The sequence below is a fragment of the Hirundo rustica genome, chromosome 9 (assembly GCF_015227805.2).
Source record: "Hirundo rustica isolate bHirRus1 chromosome 9, bHirRus1.pri.v3, whole genome shotgun sequence".
Classification (NCBI taxonomy): Eukaryota; Metazoa; Chordata; class Aves; order Passeriformes; family Hirundinidae; genus Hirundo; species Hirundo rustica.
The window spans coordinates 30,962,366-30,983,321 of record NC_053458.1 but is presented as its reverse complement, the minus strand read 5'-3'; the positions used below and the strand labels follow the sequence as shown (position 1 = coordinate 30,983,321).

Below are 20,956 nucleotides of genomic sequence, written 5' to 3'. Positions count from 1 at the left end.
GGATAAGTTGGGGCAAATCGTGTTGACTCTGTCACAGTCACTTCACCAGCTTGCACAAAGGCGTGTACTGTACACACGGGGATGTTCTGCTGGAAGGATCTGTGGACATTTTGTTAATTCTAAGAGTTCGTATTAATGGCACAGGTATGTTGCAATCTGGGATTCATCTGCTGAGTTTGCAAAATCCAGTTTCAGTTATTTTGAAAAGCTTTTCTATTAATGCTGCTCACATTGCAGAGAATAGTTAAAAAAAAAAAAAAACGTTCCATAAAGAATTTCATTCTGTGGCTGGGATGGTCTTGTTGGAAGGTTCCTGGCATTACAGGTAACTCATTGTTGTTCCTTTGGGTTGTACAATGGGTCGGGGTGCAGAGGAGTCTCTCTTGCACAGAGCCACGTGTCATGACGTGACGTGACAAAGGGTTAATGCCAGAACCAGGCCAGGTGAGAGCTGTGCTGGTTCCTTGTGCTTTAGGCCAGCCCTGTGTGACCTCCTGACACAGCCAGTGCCATGTAGGCATGAACTCAAGCACAGCCAGAATTAGCTGCTGTTGTCTGTATCATCTCTGTTATCTGTGTCCATCCCTTCTAGCTTTATTTTTCACTGGAAGGCGTTGCAGTATTTTTATAATGTTGTTCTGATGTTCTTAAACAATTAAAACAGGATATGGATGATCTGAGATAAGGTTTTTAAGTATGCTTCAAAGCTACACTGTGCAATAGTAATCCCCCAACATATATTGCAGTAAAATTAGTCATAATGCAATGTGACCATGAAATGCAGTTGTTTTGCTTTGTGGTCTTGCTTTCAGAATTTCAAGTTGTTCTGAAACTACTTTGCACAGACATGGAGAGCAGCATATATAAGTGGGCTGCTGTGTAGTTTGTGCAAGAATTGAGCAGCTTTACTGTGGGGAATTTCAATTCTCAGTTTATCTGCAGAAAACTTGGACTCAAGGGGTTATAAAAATGCTATTCTAAGTGGTATAATCCTCTTAATCCAGAGCTGAAGGACGTTCTTGTGGGAAGTTCATTGTATTTCCATTTTCCTGCCTGCCTTGCTGTGTTTAGCTCTCTATTTGGGGGAATTATCGACCATTTCATGGAAAGAATTTGTAGTTACGCACTGGCAAACCTTGCCATAAGGATTCTTAAGCTCTCGGCTTCTCATCAAAGCTGAACTGAGGAGGTTTAGAGTGGGTGGGTGAGCTGCAAAGCAGGTGAAAAATTTGGGAGGCCTGGGAGAAGTGCAGTACATAGTCATCCATGGGTTGAAGTCCAGGTGGCAGGGAGCTGAACATTTTGGGGGGTTGATAGTGGGGCTGTGTTTAACATCTTCAGGCCAAGACACCAGAAGGAAGTGCACCCTGTTTTACAGGGGGCAGAAACTGGAGGGTAAGTGCTGGGCTGAGAGGAGCTTGCCGAGGTTCAGCAAGTGCAAAGGCAAATGCAGAATCCTGAGTAGGATAAACCGCATCATCTCTGCAGGATGGGGACTAAATCTCTGAACAGCATGTGTGCAAACTTGGAATTGTGGTGGATAACCTGTGCCCTGCAGTGCCCAAGGCTGGCTGTGCACAGATAGGTGTCAGTGAAATGTATCTCTCTCCCTGAATGCAGTCCTGAGCCCCCACGGAGACCAGGGATATTCACAGGCTAAAGCAAGTGGAGTGGAAGACTGATGGGAAGGTAGGGCCCGACTGCATGGTGAAGGATGGGAGAATTGGGACATCTTAGCCTGAGGAGGAGAAGACTCAGGAGGGATCAGATTGCAGTCTCTGAGCACCTAAAAGGTCTTAGAAAGCAGAGAGCCAAACTCTGAGGCATACAGCGACAGGACATTGCATTATGACAAATGGTTGTAATTTGCAGAGTTAGTTCTGGCTTAGCACAAGGGAAACCAGTTCTGTCCGGGGAGACCCTGGCATCTCCATCCTTGAAAGCCTTCAGGAGCAGCGTGCAGCACGCTCTGGCTTTCAACCTGCCCCTGCCTGAGCTTGGTCCGTGCGCCCCCTGGAGCCCTTCCAATCTCAGCTTTTCCTTGACTCTCTTAATTCTGCCTGTGTGGAGTCTTGCAGTACAGGGTCCCTGGCAGCACTTGAGCTTTTGAAGCCCATCTTTCCCTGGTGTCCTGTAGTTGGAGCTGCTGCCAGAGGAGGAAGGTGGTTTGGGTGGTCACTGTTACGGCAATCCTCATCTGAGCCCTTTCCAACACAAGGAGGGATCCTGCCTTCAGGCTGTCTCCAGGAGCTGTCCTTTCCCCCTCTGTGGGCAGGAGCCTCCAGATTCTGTCCCCATCCTCTTGCCTTGTCTTTGGAGCAGCTCCCTTGTGCTGAGGACCCTGAGCTCTTACAACATTCACTGCAAGGCATTTACGCTCTGCCTGAACAATTCAGGGGCTCTCCTCCACATTCTCTTCAGGTTTTTTTCCCCCCACAACTGCATCTCTCAGGACATGATGCAGTATTACCGTATTGGTTTCAGTGGCAATCCAGAGTTGACGTTCCCTGGTCAGCTTCCTTTCCCGTGTCCTTGTGCATCCCAGCACTCACAGCAGCCTTCCTGCTGCAGGCTGGCTCTGACAGTAGAGTTGTAATTTTGGCAGTAAGGTGGTCAGTTATCTCCTCCCTTCTCTCTGTACCAGTGTTCTTCGGTGCGTCTCCTTATCCTGGGTGAGCCTCTGCTCACGAGAGCAGCTGTTGACCTGGGACCTTTTCAACACCCGACCTTACTGCCTCTGGAAGCAGTGTCTCCCAGCTGTTTGCGGGAGCCTGGTTGTCCTGCCAGCCCTGCTGTTTACTGTGCCGATTTGGGTTTTTTGCTACGCTTACCGACACCATGCAGCTCCTGGCAGGGCTCTGGAGATTTTGCTACGCTTTGTTTGGCACCCTGCGTGCACCCACCTCTGCCATTCCAGCCGCTGCTCCGAGGGCCCTGCTAGAGCCCGTTTTGCCATCCAGAGCGGCCCCAGGACCGGCTGCCCGCCATGAGTTTGCAGAGGAAGCGCCTTTCCCATCTTTCTGCTGGCTGCGCCCGCCATCACCGCCTGAGGGAGACACGGCCGAGCTGGCGGCACAGCGCCCCCTGCAGGCGTGGGGGTATCACCGCAGCCCTGCCTGGCCGGGAGCCGGCAGCGCCCCCTGCAGGTGCGGGGGGAATCACCACAGCCCTGCCAGGCCGGGAGCCAGCAGTGCCCCTGGTGGCTGTGCCCGGCACTGCACCAAGGGGAAAGTGCCTGCAGCCCAGAGAGGCTGACGCTGTTCCCGGTTCTGTTCCCTGTTACTGCTGCTGCTTTGGTTGATTTGTCTTGTTATACCTGCTAGTAAAGAATTCCTTTTCCTATGCCTTTGCCTGAAAGCACCATAATTTCAAAGTTATAATAATTTGGAGAGAATTGGGTCATATTTTCCATTCCAAGAGAGGTTCCCACCTTTGCAGGCTTCTGTTTTTCAAATGTAGGCAGACAGATCCGTAGATAAAGAGTAAAATGGGACCTACAGTTTATAACTTGGTGTTGGCATGGAACCAACACCTTATCAGCTCTTCAGGAGCATTTTGTGTGGGTTCTTGGTTTCAGCTTGCCAACCAAAGTCATCCAGATGGGTTGATTTGTGGTGCTTAAATGTTATTTCCGTACAGGGATTTTGGTCTAAGGGAATCTCTTTCTGCTTTAAGTATTTACTACTAAATTTACTGCTAAAAAAGTAGTATTACTTTTTTTTATTTATTTAAGTATTTACTACTAAAAACCAAGAGTGGACCATACATATCTTATGCTTGTTCTGTTGGTACTTCTGCCTGCAGAAAAACCTACAGACTGGTTAGAGCTGAACTGTTTTCTGGACCATTGTGACTCATCTGAATAATAATTATTTTTGAGCTGTAATTTTTAATGCATTTGAGCAACACTTAGGAATTCTCTTCTTTCCTATATTGTCTAGAATACCGTCCAGCCTAATGGAATTCAAAGAAGAATTTGAACTTTTTCATTTAGTTTGAGTTACTGTTTAATTTGTTCCCAAATAATAACCTGTATTAATTTCTGTTTATTTTCATTTTGTGTCTGAACACATTTCTTCTTGCTGCCTTTTTACTGTCATTGGATAAGGAAAGAATTATTTAAGCAATGTCTCAAACACACATTTTATAAATAGCAATAGAATTTTGAAACATTCAAAATAAGGACATTAATGTTCTAAAGCTTCATAATTTTCTTTAAAAAAAAAATTAAGGGAAATCAATACAAGTCTTTCTGGGCACTCAAGAAACAGTTTGTTTCTGTCATCATTACAAACCCATTTGGGAGAAGAAATTTGAAATAAGTTTCTGGACATTAGTTATATATGGCAAATATGTTCATGGATTTTGAAAGGAGTGCTGAAATGAGATGAAAAGGAAGTTTATCTCTTTATAGAAGTCCAGTTTCATAGTTACTAGAAGATGTAGGTAAATATTAGTTACAGATATTCTGTCTTCGATGTCTACAACTGCTTTCATTCTTTTTGAATCCAATTCTCAGAAGAATTTGGCATACTTGGTGCTGAAATTGGAAAATGTATTTCGGTGGTTTTTTTCCTGTTGGGTTTGTGCTTTCATGGACAGTGTAATACATTTTTTTTCTTTATTTCTTCCTTCTACCTGTGTCAACATGAGCTCACCAAAAAGCAGCCATCTGTGTTTGACTGGAGTGCTGGCTATGCTGGTTGCTGATGTTGTAAAGCCGTGGGCTTCTAGAATAATCCAGGTGGTTTGATTCAGAGCAGCGTGTTAGCTGTGCCAAGGCGGTGCTCTGTGTCTATAGTGTTGTGCCTTTGCTTCAAGGTAGAGTTGCCAAAGTAATCCCAAGTTACAATATCAAGGTGTAGGTAAGATATCACATGTTATTTGTCTGTTACCTTGGAGACCACAGCGCATGGGCAAGAATGAGCACGCAGATTGTCCACGCTCAGGCTCAACTTCCAGAGCAGGTCAGGCAACGCTGATAACAGGAACAGGATAACGAAAATCCAGTTATCTCAGAACTGAGCGTCTCATTCTTTTCATGGCCAGAAGAATAAGGAATAGACAGCACTAGGACAGAGAATTCAGGGGTAAAAAAGATGGCTTACTGCTTCTCTGCTGCTGGTACCTGAGGGTGAAAATCATTGGAGCCAGATGCTGCTGGTAATTGCTGGCTTTGTTTCCCAAAGGAAGTGTCTGCTCTCTCTTTCCCTTGCAGGGCTCCCTTCAGTGGCAGCAGCTTGGCTTTCGTGCCGAGGATGTCAGCGTGGACGCATTTCATCTTTTTCTTTCAGCCCTTCCTGCCTGACAAGCTCCTTGCTTCTGTCAGTGCTTAAGGTGCTGTTGGGATGTTCTGTGCTGGGTGATAAAGTGGCAGGTCTGGAGTCTGTTAGTAATTGAGGAGCCTGACAGGGTCTCAGCTAAACGTGATGGACGAGCACAGGTCTGTGCGCGGGTGAAGCGGCAAGTGGTAGTGGTGGATGGTAGCGCTAGTGCGGTGGTAGAACCATAGCAGGGGCAGGGAAAGCAGCATAAAGTTTTAAAAAACCCAAAACACAGCAGCCTTGTATGTACAGGTTTGGGAACTGGTACAGCTCCTTTGTAACTCTGGGGGCTGATGGGCTGTGCAGCTGTGCAGTCCCATCCCCATGGATGATCTCAGGCAGCTGCTTAAACCACACCAATGGCCAAATAGTGATTTTAAATGGCCCTGCCCTTCCTCCACCTCCCTGCCAGCTCTGTGCCAAGGCATCTTTCAGGTATGGAGGCTGAAGGATGCAACATAAGGAAAAACCTGAAGCCTCATTCAGGGTGTCGAGGGAACCTTCTTGGAAGATGAAGGATCAGTGAGATAACGGAGCAGGGCACGGATTAGTTGTTGCACTAAAAGGCTGTGCCATGCTCCGGTGAGCCTTGCTGATACCTTGGAGTTGGACACTGTCCTACTTGTGTTTTCAAAATGCTGATCATTTAATGTGTGGCTTTTTTTAGGGTAGTAGTAGTTTTGTTAATGGAGCTGGATGAGCAGAAAAAAGGCAAGACCTTTAGAAAATGAAGCCGTGTTAGATGCTGAAATACAGATGAAAGTATTTGATATAACGAAGGGGATTGTAGAGCTCTGGATGTAGTTATATAATCACAGAGTCACAGGTTTTAAGGGGCATTAAAGACCATCTGGGTCCACTTCTCTGCCATGGGCAGGGACACTTTTCACTGTCTCAGGGTGCTCCAAGCCCCATCCAAGCTGGCCTTGGACACTTCAGGGATGGGGCAGCCACAGCTTCTCTGGGCATCCTGTGCCATGACCTCCCCACCCTCACAGGGAAGATTGTTTTCCCAGTATCTAATCCAACCCTGTGCCCAGGCAGTGTGAAGCTGTTCCACCCCTTGCTCAAAGTCCCTTCCAGCTCTCCTGGAGCCCCTTTAGGGGCTCTGTCTCCCCGGGCCCTTCCCTTCTCCAGACTGAACAACCCCAGTTCTCTCAGCTGGTGTTCTTAAGGGAGGTGCTCCAGCCCACAGAGCATCTCCATGGCCTCCTGGAACTACTCCAACAGGTCCACAATGGTTCAGTTTTAATACAGAAAAGGTATTTCTTTTCTGCTAGTGGAGTAATGCACTAAAAAGTAAACAAAAACCTACAAAGCTTGTAGGTTTGAAATATTGATGAAAGTAATGACAGGTTTGAGCATCAGGGACCTCCACACGCATCAGAGAAACCTGATGCTGATTTTAAAAATGTAAATGAGAATTTTTTTGATACTGTGACTTAGAGTTGATCTAAAATAACATTAACACATAGAACGTGTGTTCAAAGCATACTGCAAAGTTCTTTGATTACCTGGGCATATGATTCAGAGTTGTCATCTAGCACCCATCCTCCATCTCAGTAAGTAGATTATTTTTCATCTTGTGCTGGATACGGAGTGTGACAGGAGACAAGATGTGTCTCAGTCATTCAGCAGAATCAGAACCTCATCTTGCGGTCAACAGGTTTCACTAGTCTCATGGCAGGTTTCAGAAAATGTTTCGAGCCAGGGGTTTATTAGCTGAAAGCTGTGCACTCTGGAGTGTAAAATATATTGAATGTGACAGGTTTTACAGTAAAGCCTTGGTAAAACCACTGCTTTGAACCTTGGCACTGCTAAGTTGCTGGCTTGTACTGGCAGATGTGCTGTAGGTCTGTGTTAGTTCCAGAACAAACAAGGTTGGAAGTGAACCCTAACACCATGTAGCTGGGAGAGGCCGTTTCCCTGCTATGTGATGTGAGAAGATTCCTTGGTTCGTTCTCCTGAATGTCTGCTTCAGTTGTCACGGGGATGGTGCTGAAGGCTGCGTGTGTCTTCCTGCTTGCCGTTCTCCTCTCCTGCTGTGATGTGCTAAGAAATGTGACCAAAGCTTGGAATTGTTGTGGACATGGGTTAGATCTCAATCAGAATGAGTTGTATACAGCTGCTGGGGAGAGCTAAGAGTTGAATTTCCCAGTCACCAAGGAGACATAAAACCTTCAGCATCAAATGCTGTATAACGAAAGGGGTGTGTATGCAAGGTACAGAATCACTCGGGGCTGTTATGTTCATGAGGTACAAACTGATGAATAAACCCTATGCTGTAAAAACAGCTGCTGCTCATAGGCAGTGTGAGCTCTGCCCAGAGCAGAGCCTTGGCTTAGACGGCTGGGCGGCGTCACTCTCCCAGTTACCCAGTCCTCACTGTGGCACATAAAATAGTTCCATTTAGCTGGATAATCCTCAGTAGCAGAGGTCCCGTTGTTCAGGAGTTCTATAAGTTAGGGCAGATAATAAAAATGACCTGTAAGCAGATATTTTCCATCTAGAATGTTTCTGATATTGGTGTCCTCAGCACAGGGCTCCTGTTGACCAGAGGCATTGAAATGCAAACCATGTGCTGGCTGACAGTGGATCTGGCTGTTCCTTTCCCGGTGTGTGTCTCACTGCTGCAGCCCTGATCTGTACAGAAGGAAGCACTTGTGTCTGGGGGAGCTGTGAGACATCAACTGCAAGTGCAGAAAATGATCAGCCATTTCCAAGCGCTGCTTTTCAGCCACTCAGGGTGTCTCTTCTTTACTAAAACAAAGAGAATTGAAGTGGATAATAAACCTCCCATATGTCAAAGTGAAAATGCAGAAAGACATTTTGGGATTCTGAAAAGCATCTGCCACAGGCAGAACATCCTTTCCTTGGCCCTTGTTCTTAGATGCAGGTTCCCCTGCAGCCTCTCGAACACAAGCACTGTGCTCAGTGTAAAAGTACACATTGGTGTTCAGAGTTTCAGTTCAGGGAAGCCAAATTCCATTCTCTTTTCCTGTATTGCTGCAGGATCTCTGTACAATGGGGCTAATGGAACATCTCTCTGTCTCAGTTTACTCTTAGTTAAATGTTTTGCTAACTGAGCCTGACTAAGCAGATCTTTAAACAGCAGGGCTGTGGAAGAATAATGGGCTATACCTGGTTCAGTGGATTTTTGCAAATGGAAATACATTGTAGAGATTAAAATCTGACAAGGATCTGGTGTTGGAAATGATCCAGCATCACTGACTCTGCTGCTGCTGGTTTGAATCACAGCAAATTGTGCAGGTGCTCTGTAAATTTTGCAACCTGCCTTTCTCATGTTTCTATAAATTCCTTTGAATGTGCCGTTGCAATTGAGACATTTTGATAATGGACTAATGCAGAGAATTGAAACAGAATTCACAGCAATGCTGGTTTCCTTGGCCTTCAGCTGCCATTCAGGTTGGCTTTCTGTTATCCTGAAGACTCTTCAGGAATTCTTAAGCGTACAGAGCTGGCAAGGAGATGACTTGCAGCAAGAAGAAACATCTCCTCCTGCATGGAAGGGGGCTACTCAGGTGTGCTGGGGTGGAGCTGTTCTGCTGATGTAAGAAGAGCATTTCTCTCAGTTCTGTTTCCAGACACGAGGTGGAGAGATGCTGTTCTGTGGCAAATGCTCAGGCATGCATTCAGCAGGACATCTCTCCAACACCATGTACCTTTCTAAGGAATTTCAGGGAACACTTCCTTCCTTCCAGCTTAGATGGTAAAACAGCATCTGTCAGCTGGGGCTTTTATTTTGCCCCCAACCCAGGGATGAGATGGTGCTGATTGAGCTGTACGGTGTGGGGTTGAAGGCAGGATGCGTGGTATGAACAGGATACTGTAGCACAGTGAAAACACTGGGGGAGGGCTCTTCCAGGCCTTGCAAACTGGTGCTGAAACAGCCTGCTGCCAGTGAGCCCTTCCCTGCACGGTGTCAAAAGGAGAGATGGGAATTCTTCAAGCGGTGCTCCAGCCTGGAATTTCTTTTTAGGCAGCTGATGTCAATTCTACATTATTTTTTTACAAACGGATGCTGCAGGTTTTCTGTGCAGAATACCCACCTCAAATAGAGTTTTGTGAGAAATTACAATTTTCCCTTTCAGATTTCGTGCTTGTGGCTAAGATCTCATTGGAGAGACAGTTGTTCAGATTGTACTGTGTAATAGCTAAGCACAATATCCCATTCACCACCTTGAAAGTCTAATCCAGGAGACAAGTCTGTTGTGTCAGCATAGTTCTGTGGGGTTTGCTCTTTCTTTTTCATTACTGCCTCCTCCCAGGAGAAAAAAAAATGGCTTTATCTACTTCTGAGCCTTACTCCTACACAGAAATGGCAGGATACTCTTCACTGCTTTTGGCCAACCACATTTTTAAGGAAAGGGATGATGCAGTTGTCCATAGTAATGACTGCACAGAAAAGTAGTGCCAAGTCAGTTTTTTCATCTAGTTTTGTTAAACTGAAACCTTCATTTGGCTTAATAAACTACTTAAATAGAGCTGTATTCCTTAAAATAGAGCTGCTTCCTTCCTGGAACTTGATGTAGTTGTATTTCAAATATGAAGTATTAACTGGGACAAAACAGTCCAGCGCTGAGTGTGAACTAAGATGATGCCTGTGATTGGAGATTTTTTATTGCTGAGCTTCTGTTTAAAGTTCACAGTCTTCATCTGACACTCACAGAACCAAGCCTTGTTGTGAAATTTCTTCTGATATTTTTTGAAATTATAAGGTGAAGAAAATTAAGTACACGCAAGCATAACTCCCATCTCCTCAAGAGCAGCACTCGTGGTGCGGTTTTGTGAGCGCCTCTTGCACCTGGTACTTGTAGCTGTGAGCAGGGGCTGAGCTGGTCCCAGCATTGCTGAGCCGGGCTCCCAGCATCACCCCCGCTTGGAAATGCTCCTGCTTTGCAGCAGGGAGGAGTCTGGGCTTGTGCTGGGGATCACAGCCCGATAGCTGTGTGGTGGATGGATAACAGGGAGGCAGGGGAGGCTCGCCTTGGAGGGAGATGCAAAACCCCCACCTCAGCTTGAAATTACCAAGCAAATCCATTGCCAGTGAAACAGAAAATTATGTCGCTTGCTTCAAAGAATGAGAAAGGAAAGCACTGCACACTTTCTTCATTGGCTTTTATCTTTTTTCTTCTTTTACATCGAGGCAAGAAGTAGAGAGGACAAAGAATGAGGAGATTAGAGAATACTGGCTACAGTGTTAGTGTGGTGGGACCATGTCACCCTGGTTTTTCTGAGTTTTTTTAAAGCCTTCTGATTGTTCATGAGATGGAGTCAGTCTCTTTAGCTTCTGCACAATATTAGGAGCAGTTTTCACTTTTCTAACACACAGTAACATAAACAAACCCTTTGTTTTTCATTTCCTGTCCTTTGTTTGCATATTTCTGACCGGAAAACAATTGTAACTGACAGCTGGTCTGGCCATTCACCTGGGAGATGATAACTCCAGAAGCCAATCCACAACCAGACCCACAAATGTATAAAAAGTAAGAAATAAACAGGCAGAGAAGCGCTCAGCCTTGGGCTCTCGCACTGAGAAACATCTCTGCCCTGCAAATCTCTTGTCTTCGTGTGATTGCTTTGCGTGCCGTGATCACAGGACCAGGTGTTTTTGGAGTGTTAATGCTAGATAGAGAAAGGAGGTGGGAAGCTGGGAAAGAGATTCCCTGCGCAGTTTGGCATTGTGGTGGTGCTGGAAATCAGAAATCAAGTAATAGGATTTCACTATCTGCATCAGCCTCTGGCTGTCTGCAATATGTTCAGGAAATCGCTTCCCATCTCTGCTTCCATTTCCTTGGCTGTCAAATGAGCACAGTGATAACTGCCTCCTCTGAGTGTTCTGGCTGCATTAGAGCAATAAAACGTTTGGGAGGAAGGAGTCATAGGTGGGATTTATGAATCCAGCAAGGTCAGGCTGAACTGCCTGTAACCAGCTAAAGAAATCACAGAATGAGGGAACGGTCTCCTGAAGCTGAGCGGATGCCTATGCTCAGTACTCTGTCCATGCCCAGGACTGCTCAGGGGAGTGAAGCAAATCTCTCCAGCCCTGTCTGAACAGGGGCAGCTAAAACCAAAGTGGTTTTGTTTCTCACCTCCCCTGTATCACCCCACTGCAGTGAGTCCTTAGAGCATTTGGTGCCGTTGGGTTTTTTCAGAAAGAGGTTTTGCTTGTTCAGTTCTTCTGCGTGGATGTTTTATTAAGATGCTCTGCATGGGTGTTTCCCTACATACAACTACTTACGTGAATTTATAGTTGAAGGTGGTAAAATAAAACAACTCAATGAGATAAGATACTGAGATAAACAATTATGAGGAATGTTTATACATTATAAGAGTCTCCCAAATTTGATAACCATCAATTCAAGCCAATCTACCCCATGGTGCTAAAGAAAGAGGAAAGGAATCAATATTGCAGAAGCTTTACAGAGAATTTATGAGCACTTTGGTCAGGATCAGTCCATGAAGACTAAAGCGTAGCTAGCACTATGCACTTACTTATGAAAATGCTTACTGAGAAATCCCTTGTTGAATTCTCAAACTGTTTCAGGGAATTAAATTGGAAAATATGGAAATGGGCTTTTAAGTTTTTTTTTTTTTTTCCCCATTTATTAGTGTATACTCAGAAGAAGAAAGTGCTGTAATAAATTATCAAACTCCTTTGAGAAATGTGACTGAATAGACAATAACAGTGTAGTCCCTGCCAAAGTTCTTGGGCATACTTGTTCCAGTTTCTATTTTACAAGATAAGTGTATTAGTATGGACTGGTTTCTGGTAGGAGTTCCCCCCAGCCCCTTAGGATGGACTTTCACTGTATTTAGGTACTTCCCAGTTAAGACAAGATTTACAGCATAAATAGAATACTAACGTGCATCAGTCGCTATCGTCTTTCAGAGAGCTGGAAGCTATTTTCTGTGTCCCACCTGATGCTTGCTTGATCCAGTGTTTGTTTCTGGTATTATTTACTGCCAGTATTCCGAAGAAGGTGTTCCTGTGCTGTTTCCTTGCTGGAGAGCGTGCCAGGCATGCGGGCCATCCCTCAGCCCTGGATACTGCCATGGGTGGCTCCTGTGGTGCTGAGCGAGGGAGCTGATGCCTCTCAAGGCCCCACAGGACCCATACGTGGTCCTGCTCACAGCTGTGAATTGAAATATAAGCAAGTAAGGAGCCCATATAAATAAGAAGGGCTGATGGAAAGAATTAGCAGGCATTGAGAAATGGTTGATGGTTGTGAGTGGAGGAGGCCCCCAAGACCCAGTGCCAGGCTAAGTGAGCAGCACTGCTCATGTAAGCATGGCAGGGTAAAGGGTTGTGACTATGCATTTTTTACCTTCACTTTCCACTCTTGTCTCCCTATTTACACACAGACACAAAATCTATCTTAGATCTCTCGTTCCTTCAGGGGGCAGGATTCTTACTGAAGCACTCACGTGGCTGTGTGAATAGAGTCTTGTCAGTCTCCCTGTGCAGTAAAACTTAGTATTTAAATGCACGTTAAAGGTTTCAATGAAAAGCATCAAGAATCAGGAAAATCTTTGGTTGAACAGATCACGATCTAAGTTACACCTGTGTTGTTCCTTTTGCCATGCTGCACCACACAATCTCCCTCACATTTATCATTATTTCCTGGTGGTTGCATGTTGGAGCACAAAACTCCGCAGCAGAACCTGAGAACTGTGTTTGGAGTTCTCTTTATCACACCCCAGCCGGGGAGCCTTGATGTGGTTCTCTAAATGAAAGTCCAGTAATCCTGGTGAAAGGAGAGGATGGATCAGGATTCGGACGTGTGATGGGTTTGTTTCATTTAAAACACAGTGGCAAAATTTCTTATTCTTAGGATTATTAAGTAACCTCAACAGTTTCACGCTGCAGCCAAGACAAAGCTGGCTGGGTTTGTGTTAGGAGGGTTATTCAGCTGAAATGTATAAGAGCATCTCTTACTTATTCACTTCCATTTCATGGTGTTTTGCCCTATTGAGTGTCATCAAAGTGAAATTCTCTTGTATGTTTGCTCAATGTACTTCATGTTTTTATCTTTACCGTTTCCTCTTTGTTTGCTTTGAGGAGGTTGATTTCAGATTCCATCAGTAATAGTAGGAATTGGTGCTACTTTATTAATGCTTTGCAGATTATGGATTTCACGTTTGCTACTTGCACCTCCCTCTACAGCAACACTGAGCCCTTGCTTGGTCCCTTTGGGTACTGCAGAGTAAAGAGGTATTGGGCTGAAAACCAGTAAAGAGAAAACAACTCCAAAACTACACAAACACTCACATCTCTGCTCAGTGGTGGTAGTATTTGCCCTAAGGCAAGGTGACAGTGCATGTCCTCACAGCAGGAGGCAGCTAAGCATGATCAATGTAGGCAGTAGGAATATCTGCATGACAGATCAAGGGAAAGCCTGTGTTTCCACTCCTGGTGGTACGTGGAGTTAGGGAGCTCTCCAGCTGCCAGTAGGTGACCTGAGTAATGCTGTCAGAGGTCTCCAGGGAGAGATGGGAGCACTGCATACCCAACCAAAAGGTGAAGGGAAAGCAGAGGTTCCCCATGCTTTGTTTAAAAGAGCACAGGCTCCTCCTGATCAGTGATTGAAGTGGAAGCGTTCCCAGGATCCAGCAGCCTGGGTTTTGACCTTTCTGCATGGCTGTTTACCAAATTTGTTTGTGATTTCTCTGAGCCACCTCTGCACTCTCTTGCACTGCAGCATCTCCATCTGTCCCTAGGAGGGCTCTGATGCCAGACTTCATGAGGGCATTGGTCACAGGCTGTAGTTTAGACATTAATACTCTCTCAGCAATAAAAACCATTACTTGGATCTCCCCCAGGGAATTGTCCAGTCCTTTTGTATGAGCACTCCTTTGTTCTCATCTCGCTTTTAACAGTTGTCTTGCTAAAGCATTGTTTTGGTGAATCATATGTATCAAAATGTGTTTTCTTCTTTCCTCTTCTCCCACTTGTTTGTGCTTTTTTTCTTATTATTAGTCTTATTAAAATGTCTCCAGTTTAGTTTCCCTTTAAATGTTTGAATAATTAGCAGCAGTGGGCTCAGAAAGATTTCTGTCGCTGTGAGCTGTATTGGTAAGTGTTTGACATGGCTTAATGAGTAGGGGAGGGGGAACAGTGGGGAGAGACTTTATTCAGCAGCAGCTTTCCAGCACTTCCTCAGTTTCCTGTTTGTAGGGAGAGCTTTCAGTCAGCTTTTCCAGCGTTCCTCCAATTTTTAAATGCATGTTTCCCAAATCTATTCCACAGGTGCCAACGAAAAAGCTGAAGAAATATGAGAGAGAGTACCAAACAATGCGAGAGAGCCAGCTGCAGCAGGAAGATCCTATGGACAGATATAAGGTAGGGAGATGCTATATGGGAATTTGGTGAATCCCACGAGGAGTGAGCTGTCTCCAGCAGTTAAGCAGAGGTGTGTGTACCATGCTCACCTCCCTGGGATGTGCCAGTGCAGACCTTAGGGAAGTGAAGGCATACTCATCCCCTTCCTTGAATAAGCACTTTAAAACTTTGGACTTAGTCTTTTTTTCCAAGAATATTTCAATCACAATTTGTAACTCTTAAGACATCTGCAAGTAGCCACATATAATATTTTTCTTCTTTCAGTTTATATGTTTGTAGGTAACTCTCCTGCTGTTGCACTTTTACGGGAGATCTTCATGAGCCGCAGAAATAAAGGGTGATTCAGCTACAGAGACAGAAAGGAGAAAATACACATTGTTCTAGTGCAAGCTGTGTGCAGTGGCATCCACAGAGACTTTGGAAGATGAGCTCTTCCTTGGCTGATACGATCCTTATTATTCATTCCTGTTTATACCAAGCTTCAGTCATTTTTTGTTAAGATAATACCTATTATAGTGGGACCCAGAGCTCTCCTGGGTCCCAAGGTACTACTGCAATAGAATTAATAGTGATGGATATTCTTCTTCAGAGGAGCAGAGGAAGAAAGTTCAGTTGTTAATATGATAGCTTGATAGTTCACCGAAAAAGAACAGTTCTTCAATTTTGGGTCAGCTTTGGTCATCTTTATCATGTGTTTGCTTTCATTGTCACAGCCACGTTCTGTTGCTGTAGATGCTGTGTGCGGGAGGCTCTGCCTCTGGGCATTGATTTTACTGAGTGTTCAGGATCCGGGTGCTCCTCAATCTGTTTCGAACAATTCAGTTTGCTCAAGGTGAAGTTATTTGGGGTGAAGCATTTCCCTGCCTGCTGCCCAGGATAGCTGGGAACTGACATTTCTTATATATCCTTGTGCTGTTTTCCTGCTGTTCTTCATTGTGCCTTAAATATGTTAAGTGCCATTGCTGTTGTTATGGAGTCTATGAGGAGTGTGGCGTGGTGAATAATCACACAGAGTGCAACAGGCGTGACACGGCCTGTAAACGTGAGAAAAGTGCACCACAGTGAGAAAACCAGGGTATGGAAATCTGTGGTGAGAGAGTGTGCCTTAATTCCTAAATGTGACAAAGAAGATTTACAGGTATAAAGTCACAAAGTCAAACTGATTTTTTTTTTAAAAAAAAAAAAACAAACAAGCATTTGTCTGTGAGAAAATTAAGTGTAGGGGGTTTTGCTGTCAAAGGGTGGAGGTTTTATTGTTTATGAGACTTAGGAGTGCTGTAGCTGCCGAGAGCCAATAGCAAGTATGACCTATTTGGAAAAAATCACAACTGGCTGCTGATTAACTTTTAAGTATTTTTCTAGTGGTTCACTTACAGTACTGTGGAATTAAAATAATGCTTAGAAAACAAATAAGGGTTCTTTAAGGCTCGGTGGAAGCATATTAGCTAGTTAATCCTGGTCAGTGGATGATAAAGAGCATTATCCCGAGCTGCAAATGAGGATATAGGAAGTGACTCTTGGGCCACTGTTGATGTGAGTCACTGTCACAGTCAGGATCGCAGACCAGGGTTTTGGCTTGTGCTTCTGAAACTCACTGTGGATTTTTTAATTAGGCTGGATTGGGTCTGATCCTCTTAGGGATGCTGTGTTTAGTGTCCCTGTAACAGGTTAGTTGCACATTAACTTAAAAGTCTGGGCACAATTCTTCAGTTGATGGGTGTCATGGAAAAATGCTTGTAAATGTTTTTTTGTTCCTTGTCTTGCTTGTTAGATTTTATTGATACGTGAAGTTGAGGTTGGTAAGAACTGACATTTCAGGAGTGTTTCCAAAGGGCAGCAAGAAAATGTCACTTGTGTGGATCCTCCCAGGCAGCATGTGGAGAACCAGCCTTGCTTTTTGCTTGTCCTTTAGGAGAGCGCTCTGCAGTCTGCATGGTCAGAGATGCATTTCATTTGGGCAGCACCTGTGCAGGGCTTCCACCAGCCAGGCTTGGCTTGAGAGGGGACAGAAGCCAATCTTGCCTACAAGCACAGCACTGCTGTCAGCTCCTGCTCTGTGGGCTGTGCCTCACAGCCCTACAACCTTGTAATTTTTACAGTTCCTCTTCCCCAAACAAGGGAGGTTTTTGCTGCCTGGGAAGGGGATGTTTCTTGGACGGGATCACTGGAGTAGAGATCCCTGCAGAATGTTCTTCACGTGGGTCAAGCAGGAAAAGAGCTTTCAACCGGTTGGTAGTTTTTACCGTTTTTAGAGTTTTAGTACCAGCAGAAATTTGTCAGGCCCACAGAGACACAGGCACTTGAGAGCTGCAGTGATGAAGGATGTCTGAGTAGGACACCTCCCTGTGACACAGCCCTCAGGGGAAGTGCCTTGATAGTCTCTTGAGAGAGAGGGAGATGGGCTGGTTTTGCAGTGTCTGGCCCAGTAACCAGTTGTGTTTGCCTGACAGGTTAAATTCATGTGCTTCCATGAGCTGTGTTAAACATGCAGCAGTTCCTGCCCAGCACGTATTTTACATGTTGTAATCTGACTTACCAAAAGAACAGTATTAAAGAATGCCACGATTTTTGGTGTTTGTTTCGTTCTGTATTTACAAGTATTATTTAGGAAAAGTGCAGGTTTTTCTGGACATGTTTTCACTTTATTTTCCATTGCTTATAACAAATTATCACATTTTTGTCAGATTTTTTTAAGGTGTAAAAGTGAAATATGTGCTAAATTTTTGTTTGTCACCAAATTCCATAACTTTTAGTTAAAATAAATTACAAATTCCCTATAGATGCCAGGAAGAAAAGTGAGTTGCATATGCAGAAAAAATAGTAATAAAGTTCAGGTTGATGTTTTTCTAAATATTACGGAGTTTTATTTCTGTGTTTGAGAACGCCTCATGATTTGGGTTGACTTGATGAGAAATTTCCATAAGTGAGCTTGGGAACTGATGTAAAATAAAGAGGATATAGTTGTACAAAGAAGGGCTGGAGTTTTGCAAGCAGATACTGCTGTTCTGTTCCACCTTTTCCTCTGTCGATCTCCTTGTACAATGGAGAAGTTGTGTGAATAAATGTGTAACGTGAACATAATGGCCTTCTCTGTAATAGCCTTCTCTGTTTTGAAGGAGAAGCAAAAATTAATACACTGGCCATTTTTATTCAGTCATGGCAACTGAATGCTAACCATCATGAGGAAAATCATGATGACTTTTGTTGTGGGACATTGTCTGTTTCTTTAAAAAGTGTGCTGGGGCCCTTTGGGAATGCTTGTCCAGAGTCACCAGACAGAAAACACAACTGCCTCCAGGAGCCTCCGTGTTGCATACCATGAAAGGCTTTCCTGGATCGCTTGCTGTAAAAGGTTTTGAGCTTTCTAGATGGAGGTTCACAGGATTTTCCTTTGGAGCTCCTCTAATACCAAGAGACCTTTCCACTGGGTTTATGAAGACCTCAGTTTGCTCACATGCTGAAAGTGAATTTTGATCAGTGTTTTCATTCCATCATTGAGGATCTGTTCACGCTCAGAGGTCTGGGGTTTGGATGCCTCAACTGAACCCAGCCCGCAAGTCAGGCAGCCGCTTGCTCACTCCACTGCAGGCGGGATCGGGGAGACAGTCACCAGAGGAATGGTGACAAAACTCGTGGGTTGAGATGAAGACAGTTCAGTTGCTAAAGCAAAAGCCGTGTGCTCAAGCAAAGCGAAACAAGGAACTCAGCCACCCCTTCCTACGGGCAGGTAGTTGTTTAGCTATCTTCAGGAGAGCAGGGCTTCATCACACCTAACAGTGACTTGAGAAGACAAATGCCATCTCTTCAGAGGTCCCCCCTTTCTTCTCCCTGCTTTACCTGGTGCCATATAGTCCGGACTGTCCCTTGGGGTCACTTGGGATCAGCTATGCCAGCTGTCTCCTCCCAGCCCCCTCACTGGTGAGGAGGTACAAGAAGCAGAAAAGGCCTTGGCTCTGTGCAAGCCCTGCTCAGCGATAACCAAACCATCTCTATCCCGTCAACGCCTTTCCAGCACAAACCCAACGCGTACTAACCACCATGAAGAAAACTAACCCTGCCCAAGCCAGATGCAGCACAGGGTGTTGCTGAACAGAAACAGAATTGCTTAAGGAGTTTGTTGACTCATTACGCCCCACTTGAGTACAGCACAGAGAGGATGCATCATGGCCACTAATCTCCTCAGGAATTGCTCTTTGGTGCAGCCTGGAAGGGAGCAGAGGGTGGAGTTCAGCCTTTTAGTCATCCTGTACTGAGGCTTGCCTACTGCTTTCAAATTTGCTGTCTTCTTTCCACCCAGCATATGATGAAAGTGGGAGTATGTCTCTCTAAAACTCGTAACAAAAAACACAATGAAGAATAAGCAACTTTTTTTTTTATATTAGAAATTTCTTTGTATCCTCTTTTCACTGTCTACACCAATGGTTGAAAGCAGTATTTGGTCTGTGACTTTACAGGAGGTAAGTTGATTTGTATTTGTGTGTATCAGCATTGTTTGTCCTCTTTGGAAATGCAGTATCCTCCTTTTAAAAGCTAACCTGAGTTCACCAGCCACCTTTTATAACCAGGAGGAGGAATTTGGGAAAGAGGGATCTGTTATTTTACTGACTGTAGAAACTGAGCAGTACTGAGGAGAAGGAAGTGGTTGTCATAGTAAATTTAGTGTTGTGGAGAGGAGGCAGGAAGCTGTCTGTTTACAGCAGGGACAGCTAGCAGGTCTGACTAGTTGGCTGATGCCAGTTACAAAATGCTGCCTCTGATGTGAGTCCTGCTGTAACATACCAGCTCCATCTGTTGAACTTTGTCATTGCGAGCATATTTCATAAAACTCTAATTATTTCACAGCCTATGGAAATAGTTTGCTACCCATGAAGACCACAGTTTGCTCTTTGTCTTTACTGTGTCCTGTTAGTTTTTACTTAGAGTCAGGCAGACTCGAGAGTTTCCTCCTGAGAAGGGAGGCAGTTTTACACTGCTAGACCTGGGGGAGGAGCTGAAAAAGACAAACCAGCTAATTGGGCATATTGCCCTGGGTGGAGGAAGAGTAAAGGTGGCCCTGTGAGAACCTCGCAGCTGGACATTAAGATTTTGGTGAACGAGCTAAAAACACCTTTTAGCTATTGACTGGATGCCCAAGGTAAGAGATCTTGAATTCACTACCAACACGCCATGTAAATTCTAGTTTAAGAGGAGGATAGTGCATTTCCAAGCACAGAGCTTGCTTACCCACTTGTCTGCAAATGCAAAGCAGGAGCTCTCAACCTCACACTGCGTGCCTTGCTTTGCGGACACCGAAGCTTTTGGCAAAGACATAGCAAAAATGGTAAAGCCAACTCGGTTATTTTGTGAAAGTGGTAAGAATTTGCTGCTTTCTTCCTCTAAGCAACATTGCTATGTAAAGGTATTGATGCTGCAGAACCTGGTCCGACTCAGGTCTCAAGTTTTAGGTGAATTCAGGTCACTTTCTGACAACTGGCAGAGCAGTCTCTATGAAAATCAGCATTTCTAGGATGGTCTGCACGAAATACAGGAATATTATACAATTATTATTACTATTGACTGCAATTTGGTTTTACTCTTTAAAGTTTACATTATGTTTACAGAAAAAAGTTACTTTGATTTTTTAAATTCCTTGTCCCAAATAGATCACAGTGCATTTAAAATAAGAAGGATCCCCAAAGTTGTGTGTGTTTTAGCAGTGGCTATTTTAACTGAGTTAAGACAAAAGTGTTTTATTTCGCTTCTGTACGAAACAAGTTACTCAAAGTACGATCTTTTGGAAGGGAAACCAGCTTACTTCCCTGTACTGGGCAGTGCCTATTCTAGTTACACAATAGGGTCACATTAAGGAGAGAAAATTTGTAGAGGTTCAACTTCCTGCCACAGAGGAAGTTCCCACACATAAGAAATCTTTTTTTTTTTTTTGCATCCTCTTAGAGCTCCTGTTTTTGTTTAAGACAAAAATGCAAAATCTGCTTGCAACAGAAATGAAAATTGTAATTTCATAGTTGTGAGTTTGGAAAGAAAAAGCTGTCTGAGCATAGCTGGAGAGTAGGAAGAAGTGAAAACGGGTGAATAACGTACTTATGCAAGAAGCTACATTTTGTAAGGCTGCATCAACTGAACAACTCTTGGAAAACATTTTAATTGCTAATATATATTATTATATATCATTGACTTTTACTGGTATAATTAGACTTTTACTGTTTTGTTTTGGAGAAAACATAAGTTAACTTTTAGGTGAGAACAAGTAGTTTTTGAAATCTCAGCA

At 44.3% G+C, this 20,956-nt stretch overlaps 1 protein-coding gene across 12 annotated transcripts in view; it reads left to right on the top strand.

The window, feature by feature from the left end:
- The window catches only part of RABGAP1L (RAB GTPase activating protein 1 like), a 214,774-nt gene that overhangs the window by 186,285 nt on the left and 7,533 nt on the right, over positions 1-20,956 (top strand). For 10 of the 12 annotated variants that reach the window (XM_040073100.2, XM_058421780.1, XM_058421779.1 and 7 more), the window contains one exon: positions 14,596-14,688. In XM_040073100.2, the coding sequence (XP_039929034.1) occupies positions 14,596-14,688 (93 nt within the window). Of the gene's footprint in view, positions 1-14,595; positions 14,689-14,952; positions 19,146-20,956 lie in introns of those variants that run through there. The other 2 variants (XM_040073102.2, XM_040073115.2) reach the window with 2 other exon arrangements.